Source organism: Sorex araneus, chromosome 1, assembly GCF_027595985.1.
Source record: "Sorex araneus isolate mSorAra2 chromosome 1, mSorAra2.pri, whole genome shotgun sequence".
NCBI lineage: Eukaryota > Metazoa > Chordata > Mammalia > Eulipotyphla > Soricidae > Sorex > Sorex araneus.
The window spans coordinates 242,925,555-242,949,839 of NC_073302.1; the positions used below are offsets into that span (position 1 = coordinate 242,925,555).

A 24,285-nucleotide genomic window follows, 5' to 3' on the forward strand; every position below is an offset into this window, starting at 1 on the left:
CTACCAGCTTCAACAGCTACATAGCCTCTCAGACCAAGATTTTGAGATATAAAAATGGAGATTTTTAAATAAGCTCAAAGAAAAAACGGCACAGGCATTCAGAAAGCACAAAAATGTATGAAAGGGGAAATACAAAAACTGCAACCAGAAATGATAGCACCAAGGAACCTGATCAGCAAAATTAAAATTTCAATGAAAGGTCCACCCCCCAAAAAAGTAGAAGCAAATACTTAAGAAACACTGTTTTTAAAAAAATATATTGAATTAGTGTGAGGTAGTTACAAGTTTTCATGTTTGGGTTACAATCTCACAATGATCAAACACCCATCCCTCTACCAGTGCACATTCCCCACCACTGATATCCCAGGTATAACCCCCCTTTCCCACCCTACTCCTGCCTCAATAGCAGACAATATTCCCCATACTCTCTCTCTGCTTAAAAATGCTTTTTAAGATTACATATTACTTCTCTTATTTTGATGTTTTCATTTGCTCATAGGAAATAGGGTACTGACATATAAGATTTTGTTGCTTATACTTGGTAAATAGGAAAATCACTGATGGAAATCAGGTTCTTATTTTCAATATGTTGTTTTCTTAATTAATAACTCTTGACTCCTTCTCATATATAGGGTCTTTGCTTGTATTATATTAGATTCAGAGCCTTCTATAAGACAAGTAAAAATGCTGACAGCATTTTCTGGGTAAACAGAAGTTATGCTTAATTTTTCTTTTTTTTTTTCTTTTTGGGTCACACCCGGCAATGCACAGGGGTCATTCCTGGCTCATGCACTCAGGAATTACCCCTGGCGGTGCTCAGGGGACCATATGGGATGCTGGGATTCGAACCCGGGTCGGCCACGTGCAAGGCAAACGCCCTACCGTCTGTGTTATCACTCCAGACCCTTAATTTTTCTTTTTAATAGTAAGAGAAGTTAATTTTGTAAGGCTCTAAAAATTGCTTCTGTAGTTTAAAAACCATGTCAATTTTCCTGAGAAATAGATTTCATTCTTCTTACCATCTGTGTTGTAGTCACTACAAAAGGAACTACTGTGGAATAAAATACCTGAAAAGTGATAGTCTGTGTGTTTTGTTACTGATGATAATAGGTTTTTTTTTTTTAACTTCCTTTGACTATTGTTTCTTTTAGTTTAGGTACTTGGAGAAGCTTTTGATGGTTCATGGAGTTTGGAACTATTTTCGTGTGACCAAATGCATATTATATAGTTTCTACAAGAACATTGTGTTATATATTATTGGGGTAAGGAAGAAGATAAACTCTTTCATTAATAAGTTAAGTCTTTCCCTTGATTTGTGTAGTTTCTTAATTGTCTCATTTAAAACATCATCCCTAATCCTGACTTAAGATTTTGCTCACATGTAGTGATTCTTTGAGAAATTGTATGTTAATGAAAATATGTTAATAGTACCACAGTGATTTATTTTATTTTTTTTTAAATTTTATTTTATTAAATCACCGTGTGGAAGATTACAATGCTTTCTGGCTTAGGTCTCAGTTATACAATGCTGAAACAACCATCCCTTCACCAGTGCCCATATACCACCACCAAAAAAAAAAAAAAACCCACACAGTACACCTCCCATCCCGCCCCCCCACTCCCTACCTTGTAACTGATAAGTTTCATTTTACATTCTGTTTACTTTGGTTACATTCAATATTTCAACACAAACTTCACTATTGTTGTTAGGAGTACCCCACTAGATTCAGACCTACTGTGAAGACAAATAAGGTCGCGCAGCCGCGGTAGCGGCCACGCGGTTTTGAATTTCTGTACTTTAACAAGAAGTCCAGGGAGATTTCTCCCAGATATTAGATAATTGCAGGCTTGAAAACCCAATCTGTGGTCGTCTTAATATGGCGGCCACCGCGCCCTTCATCCCCGGAGAGAAAGAGGCGAGAGAAAGAAATACCTTTCCCCTCCTGGGCGGGCACAGGGCCGAGGCTTAGTTCTCAGGCTGGAGACATTCTGCGAGGAGTTGCCCACGCCGAAAGAGGTTTTGCTGGGTCTGGATTCACGCTTGTGCAGCTGCGGAGAGGCCGCACACGCGTGCGGCCCCCGGGATCACATCTCGGCGGTACCACAGTGATTTATTGACATAACTATGAAAAAATACCCTATTGGGAACTGGAATAAATTTCTACCCATTCTAGATGCTTCCAGTGATGAGAGAAACCAGAATTATTTGAACTTATTTAGCTGCTTTCCAACTTGGAGACATCCTAAAAATATTTGGCATGAAGCTATTTTTTGCCTTCCAAACACTTCCATGAATGGGAGAAGATCTTATTTTTAAAGATGCCCTCTCTTTCTTTTGTGTGGTTTTGGTTTGTTTTCTGGGGCTGCACTTGGTGATGCTTAGGGGTTACTTCTGGCTCTGCACTCAGGAATCACTTCTGGCGGTGCTAGGGACCATGTGGAATGCCAGGAATCAAACCTGGGTCAGCAAGTGCAAGGCAAATGCTGTACTTGCTGTACTATCTATCATTCCAGCCCCTCCTTTTGTATTTATGCTCTTAGCATTGGCAGGTAAAATAGTGGGGAGAAAGTTTTTGATTTATCCCTGTAAAAAAATACAAGCAAGCAAACTCATGGAAGGGTACGATGATGTGTATGTGTTGCTGTTGTTCGCGAGCTCTGGGGGCTCTCTCTCTCTCTCTCTCTCTCTCTCTCTCTCTCTCTCAGCTCGCATTCGGTGCTCTCTAGCTGCTGTATGGACTGGATTGGGATGGCTCCTCCTTGTGCTCTGCTTCTGTGTGTGCCGCTGTGCTCTCTTCTGTCTGTCTCTCTATCTCTGTTTCTGTCTTGGTAGTCTCTCCTCTGGTCTCTTCCAACCTCTCTCTGTCTCTGCTTCTGTCTTCTCTCTCGCTTCTGTGTCTTCTCCTTCTTCTGTGTCTTTTCTCCTCCACTTCTGTGTCTTCTCTCCTCTGTGTCTTCTCTGCTGCTTCTGTCTCTTCCCCCACAGTCTAAGTTTGTATAGCAATCACATAGGGTGGTGAAAAAAAGGTGGGTTGAACATTAACAAATCAACAAAGAGAGGTAAGACCATTCCTCCAGGAGATTAACAAAATCTCATCTAAGGAGATTATTCCAGATTACTAGGAGATCTGCTTAAGGGCGGGATACCATCCAGGGTGTGTCATTTTCTTCTTTCCTCAGCTAGTAATCCACTTATATAGTTGTAGCAAATTTACTTCTAATATTTCTAGCAATGCCATTCTGTGTGAGCACAGTAAGAGATATCAAACTTAAAGTTTGGTTCTTCCTGAGGACATCTCACTATATATTCCAGACCACAGTCCTCAGGTCAGGTTAGTTTTCCTAACGCCAGCAGGTTCCTAGTCTCGTTACTTTTGGATCATGACAGCATTTGTCTATGACCATGCTCTCAAATTATAGTTGAGTATCGTGGTGTTTTGGCCTGGTCCATTTCAATGCCAGGGTAGATCACAGCTTGCCCTGGGTCCATTGTATCCCTCGTCGGGACCCTGCTTTTGAGGTGCTAGGAACTAAGGACAACTGAATAGAGAAAGCAGATGCCCAGGAGTAAATATTATTGGAGTCAATCAGCTCCCAAGTTACAAAGCTTAATATTAATTGCCTTCCTGTGTCCATACAGAAAGGATATTGCTTTAAGGTAAACTAAGTTCCCTGAGGCAAGGTTGAAAGGACAAACCCAATGTTATCCTACATATCTCCACACAATAAAACCATATAGAGACATAGTACTTATAAGCCATATATTATACGTGAAACATATATATATGCCTTATGTAATTTGTTTCTCTCCTGTGGCTTCTGGGCTATGGCTCCCAGCAGTTACTACTACTGCTACTCATATCTGGTTCTAATCCTCATTTTGAACATGATAGAGTTCTATTCATGAAGACCACTTTTGCATTCCTGAAAATGAACCAAATAAGATGTCTCTAACTGCACTTTTCACAAAATATGTTTGGCATGCATGTGTTGCTTCAGAGAAAAAAAAAGTTACCTTTATTTATTTGTTTGTTTGTTTGTTTGTTTGGGGTCACATCTGGCAATACTTAAGGGTTACTCCTGCCTCTGCACTCAGGAATTACTCCTGGCAGTGTTTGGGGGACCATACAGGATGCCAGGGATCAAACCCATGTTGGCTGCATGCAAGGCAAGTGCCCTATTCAATGTACACTCTCTCTAGCTCCAAGGAATGTTTTGTTTGGTTTGGGTTTTGAGGAGCCAGACAGATAGTATAGGGGTTAAGTCACTTGCTTTGCACCTGGTTTGATCTTTAGCACTGCATATGGTTCCCTAAGCCCCTACAGATGTGATATTTGAGCACAGAGCCAGTAGTAAGTCCTGAGTCCTGCGAAGTGTAGCACCCCACCAAAAAAAAAAACCAAAAACAAAAACAAAATTACCTGCATGAACCTTCAATTTGACTGTGGAAATACATTTTTAAATAATACAAATTCACAGGTAGGTGAAAAAATTATTTATAGAAGATCCATAACCTTTTACTCAATTTCCCCTAAAGGTAATGTCTTATATAATGATAGGGAAATATCAAATGGAAATTGATACTGGCACAACCTACAGAGTTTATTTAAATTTCAACAGCTTTTGGAGAGTGGGGGTGGAGGGGCTGTATGGACTATACATGTGTGGACTCAAGTAACCTTCAGAGCACTCATGAAACAGATCTTTTCCAAACACTAAAAATTCGAATTTGTTCTATGCCACAGACTTTCCTTCATGCTACTATTTCTTGATGTTCACACATTCCTAACCCTTGCAGTGATTAGTCTGTTGTCTATTGCTATTGTTTTGTTCACTTATTTGGGATCAATAAAATTTGGGAACCCAGTGGAAAGTATACATTTTTTTTTGCTTTTTGTGTCACATCTGGTGATACACAGGGGTCACTCCTGGCTCAACACTCAGGAATTACCCCTGGCGGTGCTCAGGGGACCATATGGGATGCTGGGAATCGAACCCGGGTCGGCCGCGTGCAAGGCAAACGCCCTACCTGCTATGCTATCGCTCCAGCCCCTATATATTTAATTTTAAAAGAAACTGTGAAACTATTTTTCAGAGTGACCTTTCCCCTTTTAATTTCATCAGCAAATTTATTATATTGTTCCTCTTGTACTTATCCCATAGCTCTCTTATCTACTGTTCTTTAAAAGTTTTCTCCATTTAAACTTTCCTCCATCTCAAAAAACTGAGCTTTTTATTCATTCACAGATGCTGTTATTATGTTGTTCAGATTTTCTACTGAGTTTTTAGGTTTTGTCAACTACCATACTTTCATTTTTGTCATTTATTATTGTAGTTTTCTCTAATTTACATTTCCACCAATACTGTATGATAAAAAGTTCTGTTGCCTTTACATCCTCTCCAACACTATTGTCTTTTGCATAATATTCATCTCCTAAAGTATGGTACCGTCATTACTGTTTTTATTTACATTTTATGAATAGTAAGATACGGAGCATCTTTTCATGTGCCTATTGACTATGTTTATCATTTTTTGAAGAAGAGTCTATTCAGATTTTTTGCTCATATTTTTTTGTTGTTTGTTTTTGTCTGGGAGGCAATACCTAGAGATGCTCAGGACTTACTCCTTGATCTTCACTCAGGAATCATCCCTGGTGGTGCTGGGGGGACCATATAAAATGCCAGGGATTGAATCTGGGTTCACTGCTTGCAAGGCAAATGCTCTGTACCACCTCTCTAGCCATATTTTAATTGGATTGTTCTTTTGTTGAGTTTTATGAGTTTGTTGTGCATTTTTGGTATTAATTATTTGCTAAATGCACGATGTGCAAATATCTTCTCCAATTTCCTCACTTTAATAATCTTTTCTTTAACTATGCAGAAGCTTCTTAATTTGATGTAATTCCACTTGTTTATTTATTTCTTTCAGTTCTTATGTTTGAAGTGAGTCCTCAAACACATAATAGTTTGTTTCTTTTACAGATTTATGATTTTGGGTCTTATATTTGAGACTTTAAACCACTTTGAATTAGTTTTTTTGTGTAAGGTATTAGAGGTCTAGTTTCATTCTTTTCAATGTGGATTCAATTTTCAAATGACTTGCTAAGATCATTTATAGAAGAAACTTTTCTTGTTCAAGCCCATGCTTTTGACTGTTTCATAATAAATTACTTGCTCAAGTGTGTGATTTTATTCTAGGCTCTCAGTTCTGTTCTATCTTTATTACTGGTGCTGTTTTAAGTACTATTACTTCAAAATATAGTTTGAAATTGGGGTGCTATTAAATACCATTTTGCTAGAATTACCTGGTTCTAAGCTACTGACCTTGGGAAATGAGACTAGATTTGAAGTATATGAGGCTGGGAGGGAGAGAGAACAGGGGTCAGAGATACACGCTTTCCTTTCACATGACCATGATTTGACCTCCAGTATCCATGGCCCCCAGAGCACAGCCAAAGTGTCCCTGGTGGATCCCAACATCACAGACCCAAGCAGCATTGCAATCTTGCCTACCAATATTGAAACATTTGATGTACTTGACTTAATATCACTGTGAGTGGCCCAAAGCTTCCTACTTACTTCCTCTGAGACCTCCTTCCACTCTGAAAAATTAAAGTAATAGCATACTGCCTAGTATAGTAGGCTCCTAGTATATTCTGCTTATTGATGGAATCAAATAGCCTGAGAAAGGATGTTTGTGATGACTGTACCCATATATGACACAATCATTCCCAGTTATTTGTTTTGAAATTACTTGAAAGTGGTCGTATTTGGCAAGTAAGTCATATTTTGGTATATGACTTATATTTATACATATTATAATGTATAAAGTAGATCTTTTAAAAATAAATAATGTGATATTTAAAATTTATAGTTTTTGAAGAATAATTATATGGCCTCCTTAGTCATTAATTTTCTAGTAGTTCTGCCAATGAGGCATTCCATCTTCTGTCTCCTTTTGATATCTGTATATATTTTTCAACCTTTAACATAGGAATATATTTAGGTCAACCCCAATATAACCTTTCGCTTAATTTTCTTCTCTTCAGTTTTGGTTTACCCTTGTCTGTGGATTTTCTGGGCAGACTCTCTTTGAACACTGGTGCATCAGCTTGTACAATGTGGTAAGCATTCTCCATTTCTGATAGCAGGCTAAATTTCAGTAATGTTCCTCTGCTACTTATGTCTGGAAGTGTACCTAAGTCAGTAGTTATACACATTGCTGGCAGCACAAATACAATTTTAAGGCTGTTGTTGCTGTGAGAAATCTTGTAGGAGCTTTAACTTTTCACATGTATAATAAATCACTAGTCTAGTGTTTGTCTAGTGTTCTGCCTATTCTATTCAGGATGACACGAGTGAACAACTTGTAGATGACAGACAGCAGGCAGATTGGGTGATAGTTGCCGATGTCGTGGACAAAGGACACGACACTAGATGAAGGATAACCATGCGAGCAAGCCAGGTTCCGAAGGGGATTCAGCATGATAGACCATATCTACAGTGACCAAACTCATTGAAGTTTCGCAAGAGTTCAACATGCCACTCTGTCTAACGTTCATCGACTTAAAGAAGGCCTTCGATTCTGTTGAGACTGAGGTAGTCATCGAAGCCCTGGCCAAACAGGGCGTTCAAACTCAGTATATCAAAATCCTCCATGAGATCTATTGTGGATTCACCACCAGGATCTCACCATTCTACAAGGAAGTGATCATTGATGTAAAGAGAGGGGTGCGGCAGGGTGATACCATTTCACCGAAACTCTTCAGTGCCACCCTTGAGAACATCATGCGATGACTGGAATGGGAAGGAATGGGAGTGAAGATAGATGGTTGGCAATTACACCACCTTCGCTTTGCTGATGACATCGTTCTCATAACGCCAAACATTAGCCAAGTGGCACAAATGCTGTCAGACTTCGACCACGAATGTGGAAAGGTCTGATTGCAGCTTAATCTCAACAAGACGATGTTCATGAAAAACGAACTGGTCCCTAAAGCTCCATTTGCTCTCAATGGAACGAACATCTCCAAATGCAGCAGCTATGTGTACCAGGGTCGAGAAATCAACATGAGGAACGACTTGTTGCCAGAACAGCGCAGGAGGAAGAGAGCAACATGGAATGCATTCAAGAGCATCGAAGAGGTGGTTAAGAGAACGAAGAACCTCCAACTCTGGGCACATCTTTTTGATTTCACCATTCTTCCTGCACTAACATATGCCTCAGAGACCTGGGCCCTACGCAAACAGGATGAGAATTCTATTAGGGTATCCCAAAGAGGATTTGAAAGAGCTATGCTGGGAATATCATGTCTCACTCAAGTGAGAGACGGAATCCAGAGTTCTGACCTCTGTTGACAGTCAAAAATCAGGGATACTGTCTCGTTTGCCGAGGCATCAAAAATCAGATGGGCCGGTCATGTAATGCGATTCAGAGATGACCGCTGGACTAGAGCTGTTACCAACTGGATTCCACGGGACGTCAGAAGACCTTGTGGCCACCCACCAACTAGATGTTCAGATTTCTTCGTCAAATCCCTGAATGAAAGATTTGGGGCTCTTCCTGTTCCTGGAGCAAGCAGATATCATTGGGCTGCACTAGCACTCGACAGGGACAAATGGAGACGTTACTGGCCCCCGCTCGAGCAAATAGAAGATCAACGGGACTACAAGTGATATTCAATCACAGCAGATCATTCTACAGTGACTAAATGAAATTTATACCCAATACATTTCATTAATACATCTGGTATCTTTTTGCTGTTGCCTTTACAGTTTTTTAAAATTTCTTTAAATCAAGGAAAAATTGCTAGGCTGCTGAAGTTCATTCCATAATGCATATTATTCATGTTTATAATTTCATGTCTTTTAAAACCTTCAGGTAGAATATTTGTCCATATAGAAACATCATGACATGTCTATACTAAATGATACATTTTGAAATAAATAAATTCCTATTAAAAATTTTTTTGGAATTTTCTAAAAGTAAATAATTCCATACTTATTCTAAATTCTACACTTGATCTTAGCCAAAGAACTGGAGTGAAAGCACAGCAGGTAGGGCATTTGCCATGCATGGAGCTGACCTGAGTTCTATTCCCCCATCCCCGTTGGAGAGCTACCAAGAGTATCCCGCCTGTATAGCAGAGCCTGGCAAGCTGCCCGTGGTGTATTTGATACGCCAAAAAAAGTAACAAGTCTCACAATGGAGACGTTACTGGTGCCCTCTTGAGCAAATTGACGAACAACAGGACGACAGCGCTACAGTACAGTGCATTGCAATTTTAAAAATTAATCTAGCATCTACTATACAGTCTTTACTGACACCTATGAAGTGCCAAATGCTGGGAGGTACTATACTATATACTATACTGTAAGTCTAAGTGTAGAATATATACTATATATAAGTGTAGAATATATACTATATATATACTATATATAAAACTATAATATAAGTATAGTACCATTAGTACTATATAAGTACACACTTAAAGCTTTCTTTTCTTTCTTTTTGCTTTTTCTTTTTCTTTCTTTCTCTCTCTCTTTCTTTCTTTCTTTCTTTCTTTCTTTCTTTCTTTCTTTCTTTCTTTCTTTCTTTCTTTCTCTCTCTCTTTCTCGCTCTTTAATTTTGAGCCACACTTATTGGTGCTCAGGGATTACTCCTATCTCCGTGCTCAGGGATCACTCCTGGTGGGTTTGAGAGACCACAAGGGATACTAGGAGTCAAACTGGGGTCAGCAGTATGCAAGCCCTACCTGCTGTATTATTGCTTTCGCTCCTTAAAGCTCTTTCTCAAAAAGAATTATATAAAGTTAACAAGAATTATATATTATTGCTTCACATTTATAATGTGAGCAGAACTTGCCCATAACCAGGATGCCAGCATCCCTTCATTGTTATCATAAAGACACTTCCTCCTTCATTCCCCATCCCATATACCCACATACACCCACTGAGTTCAGAGATCAATATTAGATTGCTTCTACTGAAGTTTACCTAATATCTGACTTTGTGTCTTTATACTCTGCAAATGAGTGAGATCATCTGGTATTTGTCTTTCTGACTCACTTTACTTAGCAGGAATGACTTGTCTCATGTAATGAATTTTATTTTCCTTGTAGGTTTTTACTTCATTACCACCCTTGAGCCTGGGAATCTTTGAAAAGTGTTGTAGTAAGAGGAAATTACTCATGTATCCACAACTCTACAAAATATCTCAGGAGTCAAAAATTTTCAACACAAAGGTAAACAGAAAACTTGTTTCACTGCTTTCTATCCCTATTTCAAAGGTTCCATTGGAATGGTTCCATTCTTAAATACAGTGTTTTAAAAAAACACAAGAATGCGTCCATGAACCATAACTTCCCTTCTTTCAGGGAACTGAGAGAACTGAGTTTCAAATTAGGTTATGTGGGAGAGATAAATGTTGAGAAAAAAAAGGAAGCCAAGGTACCACATATGTTCTCATATATGGTACCCTAGGAAATGCAGGAGATGTGTTGTATAGAAAAGTCTAGAGGGGGAACTTAGTTCTATGTTTTATTCTGTTGGAATGGATTCTTCCAGGAATCATAGGATCTGAGATTGACTGAGATAGTCAAAAGGATTTTGCATACTTAGAGTAAGCCTATCCCCAGCTCTGTTGTTTCTAAAGCTTTTCAAAAAAGTAGATACATGAAAAGCCACAACATCTTTGTAAATGTATGAGACTCATTCCAAATTTTTACCTTTTAAAGATTTCACCTTCACTAGAAAATGACATTATAGAAGCTCATAGAAAATGTTTAAGACTTCATTGTTACCTATGGTCTCCAATTGTTCTATCAATTATTGATACTAATTTTGCCAGTCATAACTGTGCTTGTATCTTCCATTCCCTTGGACATTCTAGCAGTTTTACCTTCAATATTTTGAAGTTATTATTGAGCAAGTGTGATCTGTATAGTCTCTTGTTGAATCATGTTTTCATCATTAAATGGCCTGGCATTCTTGATAAGATTGTTATATTGAAATATACTTTGTATGATGGTAATTTAATCTTTTCAGTATTTTTGCTTTAAAAAAATAGTGCATCAGGATCCTGAGAGATAGTATACCAGGTAGGGCATTTGCCTTGCATATGGCCAAGCCGGGTTCAATACCCAGGACTACATATATTTCCCCAAACCGGGCCAATAGTAATCCCTGAACACAGAGCCAGGAGTAAGCCCTGAATACTGCGGAGTGTGTCCCCCAAACTAAAATTTATATAATAATCTGCTACTCATGTAGTATGAAGAATTGCTTTGTTATCCAATTTGATAATGCCTGATTTAATAAAGAATACTTAAGGCATTTAATTTATTAATATATACATTTCTATGTACAAACAGTTTTGAGGGGTCACATCCAGCAATACATAGAATTTACTCTTCGCTCTGTGCTCAGCAGTCATTCCTAGTTGCTCAGAGGATCTAACACTTGTCAGTTGTGTGCAGGGCAAACACGCATACTATTTCTCTAGCCCATTTCTATATATTCTTATTTGTCAGAACTTTATTGAATTGATGTCTCTGTTTTATGAATACTTTCTTAGGTTTCATCTGGTGTAGTCCGTTTTTCAATTGTTTTGTTTCAAGATTACTTAAGCAATATTTATCTACCATTGATGAATTTTTCTTCTAAAATGCTGAACCTGTGCTCCTTCATGGTATATTTGTGTTCTTGTCCATTGCAATTTTTAATCTGTAAAATTGTATTCTCTTTGAGTATCTTTGCATCTTTGAGTTCCCATTTATATTTTTTAACATAATATATGACACTATTGTGGTCTACAAAGTCTTCTGTATTTTTTATATAATAAATTTGGATTGACTTACATACCAATTTATTAGGGCTGGTATTTTACTGCTTCTTTGTATGCCTGATATTCTAAATTGAATAACAGATAATGAGTTTTTCCAAAGTGAGTGTTGGATATTTTTTTTCTATTGCTCTAAATTTTTTAGTTTAATTTTATTTGGGGGCTGGAGCGATAGCACAGTGGTAGGGTGTTTGCCTTTCACGTGGGTGGCCCATGTTCGATTCCTCCGCCCCTCTCGGAGAGCCTGGCAATCTACCGAGAGTATCAAGCCCACACGGCAGAGCCTGACAAACTACCCGTGGCATATTGGATATGCCAAGAACAGTAACAATAAGTCTCACAATGAGAGACGTTACTGGTGCCCGCTCAAACAAATCGATGAGCAACGGGATGACAGTGACAGTGATCTTTTGGGCTGGAGCGATAGCACAGTGGTAGGGCGTTCGCCTTTCATGTGGCTGACCCGTGTTCCATTCCTCTGCCCCTCTCGGAGAGCCCGGCAAGCTACCAAGAGTATCAAGCCCACATGGCAGAGCTTGGCAAGCTACCCGTGGCATATTGGATATGCCAAGAACAGTAACAATAAGGCTCACAATAAGAGATGTTACTGGTGCCACTTGAACAAATTGATGAACAACGGGATGACAGTAACAGTGACAGTGACATTTTATTTGGACTGGTGAGATAGCATAGCAGGTAGGGCGTTTGCTTTGCATGCAGCCGACCTGAATTCGATTCCTCTGTCCCTCTCGGAGAGTCTGGTAAGCTACCAAGAGTATCCCTGCCCTTACAGCAGAGCCTGGCAAGCTACCCGTGGCATATTCAATATGCCAAAAACAGTAACAAGTCTCACAATGGAAGCATTACTGGTGCCCGCTCGAGCAAATCGATGAACAACGGGATGACAGTGATACAGTGATTATTATTTATTTATTTTTAATGAATCACCATGAGATAAAGTTACAGACTTACAAACTTTCATGATTACATTTCACCAGTCATGCAATTATAGAGTACCCATCCTCCACCTGTGCTCATTTTCCACCACCGATGTTCCCAATATCCCTCCTGCCACCCCCACCCTTTTTCACCCCTTGTCTCTGTGAAAGGCACATTACCTCTTAATTTTTCTCTGCTTTTGGGTGTTATGGTTTGTAGTGTAGATACTAAGAATCCACCATGTTTGGTTCATAGTTTACTTTCAGCACGCATCTCCACTCCCGAGAGAGTCCTCCAAGCATCATTTACTTGGTGGTCCCTCTGTATCCCAGCTGCCTTTTCCCCCAGCATGTGCGACCAGTTTCTAAGCCTGAGAGTGATATTCCTAGCCCTTATCTCTACTATCCTTAGGTGTTTGTCTCCTATTATGTTACTTTATATTTCACAAATAAGTGGCATCATTCTATGTTTGTCCCTCTTTCAGACTCATTTCACTTAGCATGATACTCTCCATGTCCATCCACTTATATGTAAATTTCATGATTTCATATTTTCTAACAGCTGCATAGTATTCCATTGTGTAGATATACAGAGTTTTTCAACCAGTCATTTGTTTTTGGGCTATTGTAAATAGTGCTGCAATAAACATACAGTGCAGATGTTATTTCTACTGTATTAATTTTTTTTTTATTAATGAGTCACCGTGAGGGTGCAGTTACAGAGTTTCATGCCTGTGTTACATTCATACAATCCTCGAGTACCCATCCCTCCACCAGTGCCCATTCTCCTCCATTGATGGCCCCAGGGTCCCTCCTCCCCCCCCCCCCCCGTGCTGTCTATCCCCCCACCCCCGTGACAGGGAGTTCCTTAATGTTCTCTCTCTCCTTTTGGGTGTTATGGTTTGAATGGAGATACTGGGTAGCTATCATGTTCAATCTATAGTCTGCCAGCTCCGCCCAGCCTGGGGGACTGCCAGGACTGGGGGTCCCCGTCCTCCCACCACCTGCCTCTCCACGTGCCATTCTAGCCAACCACTCTACTGTATTATTTTGCATCTCCAGTATATATTACCAGAAGTGGTATTTCTGGGTCAAATGGGAGCTCAATTTCTAGTTTTTTTGAGAAACATCCATATTGTTTTCCAAAAAGGCTGGACCAGTCAGCATTCCCACCAGCAATGAAGGAGAGTTCCTTTTTCCCCCCGCATCCACGCCAACACCGGTTGCTTTTGTACTTTTGAATGTGTGTCAATCTGTGTGGTGTGAGATGATATCTCATTGTTGTTTTGCTCTGTATCTACCTGATGATTAGTGATGAAGAACAATTTTTTATGTGCCTTTTGGCCATTCAGATTTCTTCTTTGAGAAAGTTTCTGTTCATTTCATCGCCCCATTTTTGGATGGGATTAGATATTTTCTTCTTGTAGAGTTCAACCAGTGCCTAGTATATCCTTGATATTAACCCCTTATCAGATGAATATTGGGTGAATATCCTTTCCCATTCTGTAGACTGTCTTTGTATTCTGGTCACTATTTCTTTTGAGGTACAGAAGCTTCTTAGTTTAAGATAGTCCCATTTGTTTATCTCTGTTTCCACTTGCTTGGCCAGTGGCATTTCATCTTTGAAGATACCTTTAGCTTCAAAGGTATGTAGATGTCCAGTTTTGCCAGCACCATTTGTTAAAGAGGCTTTCCTTGCTCCACTTTATATTTCTTGCTCCCTTATCAAAGGTTAGATGATCATATATTTGAGGGAGTGTGTAAGGATATTCAACCCTATTCCATTGGTCTGTGGATCTGCCTTTATTCCAATACCATGCTGTTGTAATTATTACTTTTGTAGTACAGTTTGAGGTTGGGGAAGGTGATGCCTTCCAATATTTTTTACCTAAGAATTGCTTTAGCTATTCATAGGGGCTTGTTGTTCCATGTGAATTTCAGGAGTGTTTGATCAATTTCTTTGAAGAATGTCATGGATATCCTTACAGGGATCACATTGAATCTGTCTAGTGCTTTGGGGAGTAGTGCCATTTGACAATGTTAATTCTCCCAATCCATGAACAGGGGAGATGTTTTTATTTCCTCGTGTCCTCTTTTATTTCTTGAAGTAGTGTTTTGTAGTTTTCTTTGTTCAGGTACTTTACCTCCTCAGGTTCTTTACATCCTCAGGTAAGATGATTCTGAGATACTTAATTTTCTGAATCATGATTTTGGATAATGGTTTCATATCACTTTTTTCCTCTCTCATTATCCGCACATAGGAAAGCTATGAACTTTGGGGTATTAACTTTATAGCCTGCAACTTTACTATACCAGTCTATTATTTCTAGGAGCTTCTTTGTTCTCTTAGTATCATGTTATCTGCAAATAGTGAGAGCTTGATTTCCTCCTTCCCTATCTGGATGCCCTTAATATCTTTTTCTTGCCTAATTGCTACAGCAAGAATTTCCGTATTCTATATTGAATGGATGAAGAGCTACCCGTGGTGTACTCGATACACCAAAAACAGTAACAATGACGGTCTTCATTCCTCTGACCCTGATAGAGCCCCCAGTATGCCATTAGGCTACACTAGCACTCACAGGGACAAATGGAGATGTTACTGGCACCCGCTCAAGCACATCGATCAACAAGGAGATGACAGTGATACAGTGATAGAGTGGTATTGAATAGAAGTGGTGAGAGGCTCCCTTTTTCAGGTTAGTGGACTGAACGGGCGCCATCCCATCTGTGCCTGCGCCTCCCCACCCCAACCCCCGCGCCATCTTCCTCAGACCCTGGCTCCACCCTTTCTGAGCAACGCCCACCTAGACCCTCATCACCTTCCAGTGCTGGCCCACTGGTCCGTTCCCTTTTTCAGGTTAGTGGACTGAACAGGCACCATCCCATCTGCGCCTGCACCTCCCCCCCCAGCGCCATCTTCCTCGGACCCTGGCTCCACCCTTTCTGAGCAATGCCCACCTAGACCCTCATCACCTTCCAGCACCGGCCCACTGGTCCGCTCTCTTTTCCAGGTTAGTGGACTGAACGGGCGCCATCCCATCTGCGCCTGCACCCCTCACCCCCTGAGGTCACCCAGCCTCATTGTGTTAGTGGGCGTGGCCTCAACAAAGTGGGCGTGGCTTCATCAAAGTGGGCGTGGCCTCCTCCGGAGCGGTGGCCGCTAACGCGGCCGCAGTTATTTTTTTTCAAATACCTAGCAATTATTTGGTACTTTTCAATATTCATCACCTATATCCCTGATTATCATCTTAGAGGGCCTTAAAATACTTCCTAAATAAGTTCCTAGCTAATTCCAAATTTCAAAAACTACCAATGAATAGAAGCAGCTATTCAAGCCAAAGCTAACGGATCTCACTCTCAAACGGTATTGCTTGAAGTTTCACATAAATAATAGAGGAACATCAGAGAGGGACATGTTCTAGAGGGAGTACAGAAGTAACTGATCACCACTGACCAAGCCCATTCAGAATCCTTTTTCACAACCAGAGGTGAACTTCAAGGTCCCTTTTCCATACTACCACAGCAATATGAAGAAACAGCGCAAATCCCCGCCACAAGGGGAGGACGAAGAAAAGAGTCTTGATGCATCAGTAGACCTTACCTACAAACTGGAGCTCTCCAATAAAGAATTCAGAGGTGAAATCCTCAAGATATTCAATCAACTCAATCGAAAGTTTGACAAGGTATTTGTTACATTAAAGGAGGACCTGACAGAAACGATACAACAGACAGCTGAGAAATTATGGGAAGAAATGAGAACAGAAAGAAAAAACCTACAGAAGGAAATGTCACAAATAAAGGATTCAGTAGATGAATTTAAAAACTCAGTGGGTGCCCTCAACAAGAGAATGACTGCAGCAGAGGACAGAATCAGTGAGCTTGAAGTCAGCTCCAGGCAGCCTACAGGCAACATCAATGGGGAGAGATCTCAAAATAGCTCTAGGGAGAATTAGAGTCCTAGGGGATGAATTCAAGAGGAACAACATTAGAATCATTGGACTACCAGAAGGACAGGGAACCAACCCCAATGAAAAAGTCACAGTCAAAAAAAATCATTGCTGAAAAGTTCCCAGAGCTGGACAATGCAGACATCCAGATTCAAGGAGCCAGAAGGGTACCAGCTAAAAGAGACCCTAACAGAAAAACTCCAAGACATATCATAGTTAGGATGATGGACGTAACAGATAGAGACACATTACTGCAAGCCGCAAGGTCGAAGAAGGAAATCACATACAATGGAGCACCCCTTAGGTTCACAGCAGACCTATCGGAGGAAACCCTTCAAGTTCGAAGGCAGTGGTGGGATATAGTGAAAAAACTCAATGAAATGAATGCCTCGCCAAGAATACTTTATCCGGCCAAACTCTCATCCAAACTTGAAGGAATTATACACTATTTTGTGGATAAACAATAACTCAGGAACTTCGTAGACTCTAAACCAAACCTAAAAGAAGGTCTAAAGGGGCTACTATAAGACAAGAAAAACCCCTACAAGCACAACAAACATTTACAGAAAGATGGCACAAAACCCTATGACAATAATCTCTCTCAATGTCAATGGTCTTAATTCACCAATTAAGAGACACAGACTGGCAAAATGGATTCAGAGACTCAACCCAACATTCTGCTGCCTGCAAGAAACACATCTCAATAGCCAGAACAAACACAGACTCAAAGTCAAAGGATGGAAAACAATTCTGCAAGCAAACAACTCCCTCAAAAAAGCTGGGGTGGCATTATTAGTATCAGACAACATAGACTTCAGGTTGAAAAAGATTAGAAGGGATAGTGAAGGCCACTTTTTATTAATCAAGGGATATGTACAGCAGGAAGAAATCACACTCCTAAACGTGTATGCACCCAATGAGGGGCCAGCTAAATACCTTCAACAGCTGCTAACAGACCTTAAGAAGGACATTGTGGGCAACACAATAGTAGTTGGAGACTTCAACATCGCCCTATCACCTCTGGACAGATCAAGAAGATTAAAACTCACCAAGGAAATAATGGCTTTGAAGGAAGAAATAGAAGAGAGAGGGCTAATAGATCTATACAGGGCTCTATATCCAAAAAAAGGGAATACACATTCTTTTCCAGTGCACATGGAACATTTTCCAGAATAGACCATGCGCTGGGCCACGCAACATACCTTAACAGAATCAACAAAATAGACATTGTACCAGCTATTTTTTCAGACCATGATGCACTGAAAATAGAAGTTAATCATGGACAGATGCAGAAAAATAAATCAAACACCTGGAAATTAAATAGCTAGATGTTGAACGAGTGGGTCAGGAAGGAAATCAAGGAGGAAATCAAAAGGTGCCTGGAAACAAATGAGAATGAAGACACGAGCTACCAGAACGTGTGGGACGCAGCTAAAGCCGTTTTAAGGGGAAAATTTATAGCTCTGCAAGCATATCTCAGGAAGGAAGAAAGGGCCCGTATAAATAACTTGACTTCACAGCTCAAGACCTTAGAAAAGGACCAACAAAAGGAGCCCAAACCAGGCAGAAGGAAAGAGACAATAAAACTTAGAGCAGAAATTAACGACATGGAAACCCAAAAGACAATTAGAAAGATCAATGAAATCAAGAGCTGGTTATTTGAGAAAATAAATAAGATTGATAAACCACTAGCAAGACTCACAAAGAAAGAGAGAGAGAACACTTATAAGTTGAATCAGAAATAAAAAGGGGGACATCACAACAGAAACCAATGAAATTCAAAAGATCATCAGAGACTACTTTGGAAATCTGTATGCCACGAAACAAGAGAACCTAGAAGAAATGGATAAATTCCTGGATTCCTATAATCTCCCAAGGCTGAACCAAGAAGACCTGAAGTTCCTGAATAGTCCTATTAACATCAAGGAAATTGAAACGGTAATCAAAAGTCTTCCCAAAAACAAAAGCCCAGGCCCAGACGGATTCACTAGCGAATTCTTCCAAACATTTAAAGCGGACCTATTGCCAGTTCTTCTCAAGCTTTTCCAGGAAATTGAAGAAACAGAAACCCTCCCAAACAGTTTATATGAGGCTCACATCTCCCTAATACCAAAAGCAAACAAAGACACCACAAGAAAAGAAAACTACTACAGGCCAATATCCCTGATGAACACAGATGCGAAGATTCTCAACAAAATATTAGCAAACAGAATTCAACAACTCATTAAAAAGATCATACACCACGACCAAGTGGGCTTCATCCCAGGGATGCAAGGATGGTTTAACATCCCGAAATCAATCAACATAATCCATCATATCAACAAAAAAATGATAAAAATCATATAATCATATCAATAGATGCAGAGAAAGCATTTGACAAGATCCAGCACCCGTTTATGATGAAAACTCTCGCCAAAATGGGTATAGAAGGGACCTTCCTCAATATAGTCAAAGCCATCTACCACGAACCTACGGCAAGCATCATCCTCAATGGGGAAAAACTAAGACCCTTCCCTCTGAGAACAGGGACAAGACAAGAATGCCCACTCTCTCCTCTTCTGTTCAATATAGTACTGGAAGTACTTGCAATAGCGATTAGGCAAGAAAAAGATATTAAGGGCATTCAGGTAGGAAAGGAAGAAATCAAGCTCTCACTATTCGCTGATGATATGATATTATACTTAGAAAACCCTAAAACCTCTACCAAGAAACTCCTAGAAACAATAGACTCGTATAGTAAAGTTGCAGGCTATAAAATCAATACCCAAAAGTCCATGGCTTTCTTATATACAAATAGTGAGAGAGAAGAAAGCGACATGATAAAAGCTATCCCATTCACAATTGTGCCTCAAAAAATCAAATACCGGCAGTCCCAGCCAGGGCCGGTGCTCAGCTCCGGCCGAGTTTTGACCCAGGTACCCATGCCTCTGCACAGCCGGTGGATGTGGAACGAGCGGGAACCAGAGACAGCTTTAGGATTTGGGGGTCCAGCAAGTGCTTGCAACCATGTATGGAGACTGTGAACTAAGCTTTTGCCCCACGCCGGCTAACGGAGGAAATATCCTTCCTTCTTGGTCTCTCTCCCCTCCGGGAGAAGGCGTGGTGTCCGACATTTTGTGGGTCCTTTGAGCAGGTATGAACTTTTGGCGCGGAAAAAAAAAATGTGCTTTGAACTTGAAACAGCCGTGGGATACTGGAGCAGTCCCAGACAGGGCCGGTGCTCGGCTCCAGCCCGAGTTTCGACCCGGGTACCCATGCCTCTGCACAGCCGGTGGATGTGGAACGAGAGGGAACCAGAGACAGCTTTAGGATTTGGGGTTCCAGCAAGTGCTTGCAACCATGTATGGAGACTGTGAACTAAACTTTTGCTACATGCTGGTCCAGGAAGGGAAATGATTCATTTTCCAACTTAAATCTCTGCGGACTTAATTACTATAATACAGAAATTGTAAACCACGCTGCCGCTACCGCGGCCGAGCGACATTTTATCTCTTCATTCTCATCAGTGGAAAACTTATTATCAAATATTTCCTTATAAATAGAGCTGTATTCTTGGGGGATAAATTCCAACAAAAAATAGTGAGTCTGTTTTGAAACTCCAACAACAATAGTGAGTTGTGTGTTGAAATCTGGAATGTAATCAAGGTAAAGAGAAAAGGAAGTGAAATTATCACTCACGCACGGGGAGGGGGTTTGGGGGGTGAGGGGTGGGATGTATACTGTTTTTTTCGTTTTTGTTTTTGTTTTGTTTTTGTTTTTATTGGTGGTGGAATATGGGCACTGGTGAAGGGATGGGTGTTTGAGCATTGTATAACTGAGATATAAGCCTGAGAACTTTGTAACTTTCCACTTGGTGATTCAATAAAATAAATTTTAAAAAATCAAATACCTCAGAATCAGCTTAACTAAGGAGGTAAAGGACTTGTATAATGAAAACTACAAAACGCTACTTCAGGAAATAAAAGAAGACACAAGGAAATGGAAAAATATCCCCTGCTCATGGATTGGAAGAATTAATATTGTCAAAATGGCAATTCTCCCCAAAGCATTGTACAAATTCAATGCGGTCCCTATAGGGATACTCTTGTCATTCTTCAAAGAAATGGAGCAAGCGCTCCTGAAATTCATATGGAAAAATAATCCCCCACAAATAGCTAAAGCAATTCTTGGGAAAAAGAAAATGGGAGGAATCAACCTCCCCAACTTCCAACTCTACTACAAAGTGGTAGTCATTAAAACAGCTTGGTACTGGAACAAAGGCAGAGCGGCAGACCAATGGAACAGGGTTGAATACTCTGACACACACCCCCAAATATATGACCATCTAATCTTTGATAAGGGAGCAAGAAATGTGAAGTGGAGCAAAGAAAGCATGTTTAACAAACTGTGCTGGCAAAACTGGACAGCTGCATGCAAAAAAAGGGCTTAGACCTCCACCTATCACCATGTACAAAAGTCAGATCAAAATGGATTAAAGACCTCAACATCAGACCAGAATCCCTAAGGTACATTGAAGACAAGGTCGGCAAAACCCTCCACGACATTGAAGCCAAAGGGATCTTCAAAGCTGACACGCCACTGGCCAAGCAAGTGAAAACAGAGATAAATAAATGGGACTATCTCAAACTAAGAAGCTTCTGCACCTCAAGAGAAACAGTGACCAAAGTACAAAGACAATCTACAGAATGGGAAAGGATATTTACACAGTACCCATCCAATAAAGGGTTGATAACAAGGATATACAATGCACTGGTTGAACTCCACAAGAAGAAAACTGCCAACCCGATCAAAAAATGGGATGATGAAATGAACAAAAACTTTCCCAAAGAAGAAATCCGAATGGCTCAGAGGCACCTGACAAAATGTTCCACATCACTAATCATCAGGGAAATGCAGATCAAAACAACCATGAGATATCATCTCACACCACAGAGACTGGCCCACATCCCAAAAAACAAAAACAACCGGTGTTGGTGTGGATGCGGGGAGAAAGGGACTCTTCTTCACTGCTGGTGGGAATGCCAACTGGTTCAGCCCTTTTGGAAAACAATATGGACAATTCTCAAAAAATTAGAAATTGAGCTTCCATTTGACCCAGCAATACCACTCCTGGGAATATATCCCAGAGAGGCAAAAAGGTATAGTAGAGATGGCATCTGTATTTCTATGTTCATTGCAGCACTGTTTACAATAGCCAGAATCTGGAAAAAACCAGAGTGCCCCCAAACAGATGACTGGTTAAAGAAACTATGGTACATCTACACAATGGAATACTATGTAGCTGTCAGAAAACATGAAGTCATGAAATTTGCATATAAATGGATCAACATGGAAAGTATCATGTTGAGTGAAATGAGTCAGAAAGAGACAGACATAGAAAGATTGCACTTATATGTGGAATATAATGTAACTGAGAAGTACAAGTTGGCAATGATGCAACTTCTGGCAGATATCTCTCTGGACTTAGTTACTAAAATACTAAAATACAGAAACCCAAAACCGAGAGGCCGCTAAGTGTGGTCACTCGACCTCATACCTCTTCATCCTCAGCAGTGGAAAACAAATTATCTAATGCTTCCTTTTCAGCAGGTCTGACTTTAGGGGAGAGACTCTCCAAACAATAATAGTGAGTTTTGTTGAAATATTGAATGCAATCAAAGTGAAAGTAAAGTGAAATTTATTAGTTCCACAGGCGGGGGTGCTAAGGGTGGTGGGGCTAGGGGTGTGGGGGGGTTAGGGGTGTGGGGATGCGGGGTGGAGCTATAATGGGATTCTTGGTGGTGGAATATGTGCACTGGTGAAGGGATGGGTATTCGAGCATTGTATAACTGAGACATAAACCTGAAAACTTTGTAACTTTCCACACGGTGACTCAATAAAAAATTTAAAAAAATAAAAATAAAAAAAGGAATTGCATATGGAATTATCAGAAAATAAATCAACAAAAGGCAAAAAAAACCCCGAAGTGGTGAGAGTGGGCATCCTTATTTTGTCCCTGATCTTAGAAGCAAGGCTTTTAGTTTTTCCCCATTGAGAATAATGCTTGCCATGCTTGGCTTGTGGTAGATGACTCTGACTATATTGAGGAAAGTTCCTTGAATTACCATTTTGCTGAGAGTTTTTATCATAAATGGTGCTGGATCTTGTCAAATGCTTTCTCTGCGTCTATTGATATGAGTATATGGTTTTTTTCTTTTCTTTTATTGATATGACAAATTACGTTGATTTACTTGTGAATGTTAAACCATCCTTGCATCCCCGGGATAAATCCCACTTGGTTGTGGTATATGATCTTTTTGATGAGTCATTGGATTCTATTTGCTTATATTTTGTTAAGGATCTTCGCACCCGTGTTCATCAGGGATATCTGCCTGTAATTTTCTTCTTCTTTTTTTTTTTTGTAGTGTCTGTGTCTGTTTTTGGTATTGGGGTAATATTTGCCTCATAGAAACTGTTTGGGAGTGTTTCTGTTTCTTCAATTTCCTGGAAAAGCTTGAACAGGACTGGTAGTAGTTCCTCTTTAAATGTTTGGAAGAATTCACTAATGAATCCATCTAGACCTAGGCTTTTGTTTTTGGGAAGACTTTTATTACTGTTTCAATTTCCTTAATAGTGATAGATCTATTTAGCTATTCCAAATCTTCTTGGTTCAGCCTTGGGGGATTATAGGAATCCAGGAATTTATCCATTTCTTCTAGATTCTCTTGTTTCATGGCAAATAGGCTTTCAAAGTAATCTTTGATCATCTTTTTAATTTCTTTGGTTTCTGTTGTGATGTCCCCATTTTCATTTCTGATTCGGTTTATTAGGGTTCTCTCTGTCTCTTTCTTTGTGAGTCTTGCTAGTGGTTTATTAATATTGTTTATTTTCTTAAAGAACCAACTATTGGTTTCATTGATCTTTCAGATTGCTTTTTTGGTTTCCATGCCATTAATTTCTGCTCTAAGTTTTATTATTTCTTTCCTCCTGCCTGGTTTGGACTTCTTTTGTTGGTCATTTTCTAAGATCTTAAGCTGCGATGTCAATTTATTTATTTGGACCCTTTCTTCCTTCCTGAGAAATGCTTGCAGAGCTATAAATTTTCCCCTTACCACTGCTTTCTCTTTGTCCCACAAGTTCTGGTAGCTTGTGTCTTCATTCTCATTTTTTTCCAGGAATCTTTTAATTTCTTCCTTGATTTCCTCTCTGACTCACTCATTGCTCAACATTGAGTTGTTTAATTTCCAGGTATTTGATTTGATTCTCCGTTTCTGTGTGATTAAATCTATCTTCAGTTCATCGTGGTCTGAAAAGAGAGTTTATACAATTTCTATCTTCCTGATTCTATTGAGGTATGTTTTGTTGCCCAGCACATGGTCTATCTTGGAAAATGTTCCATGTGCACTGGAAAAGAATGTGTATTCAGTTCTTGGGGGGATGAAAAGCCCTGTATCCATCTATTAGTGTGGCAGATGATTTTCACATTACTCTCTCTCTCTACTTTGATTACATTCAGTATTTCGACTCCAGACCCACCATTATTATTTGGGATTTTCCCCCAACATTCAGACCTGCT

The 24,285-nt window shown here is 40.0% G+C and overlaps 1 protein-coding gene across 1 annotated transcript in view; it reads left to right on the forward strand.

The window, feature by feature from the left end:
- The window catches only part of LOC101547660 (phospholipid-transporting ATPase IB-like), a 151,961-nt gene that overhangs the window by 101,028 nt on the left and 26,648 nt on the right, over positions 1–24,285 (forward strand). Inside the window, exons 26-28 of the mRNA XM_055127367.1 lie at positions 1,152–1,262; positions 7,050–7,124; positions 10,122–10,244. Coding sequence (XP_054983342.1) covers positions 1,152–1,262; positions 7,050–7,124; positions 10,122–10,244 — 309 coding nt within the window. The remainder of the gene's footprint in view (positions 1–1,151; positions 1,263–7,049; positions 7,125–10,121; positions 10,245–24,285) is intronic.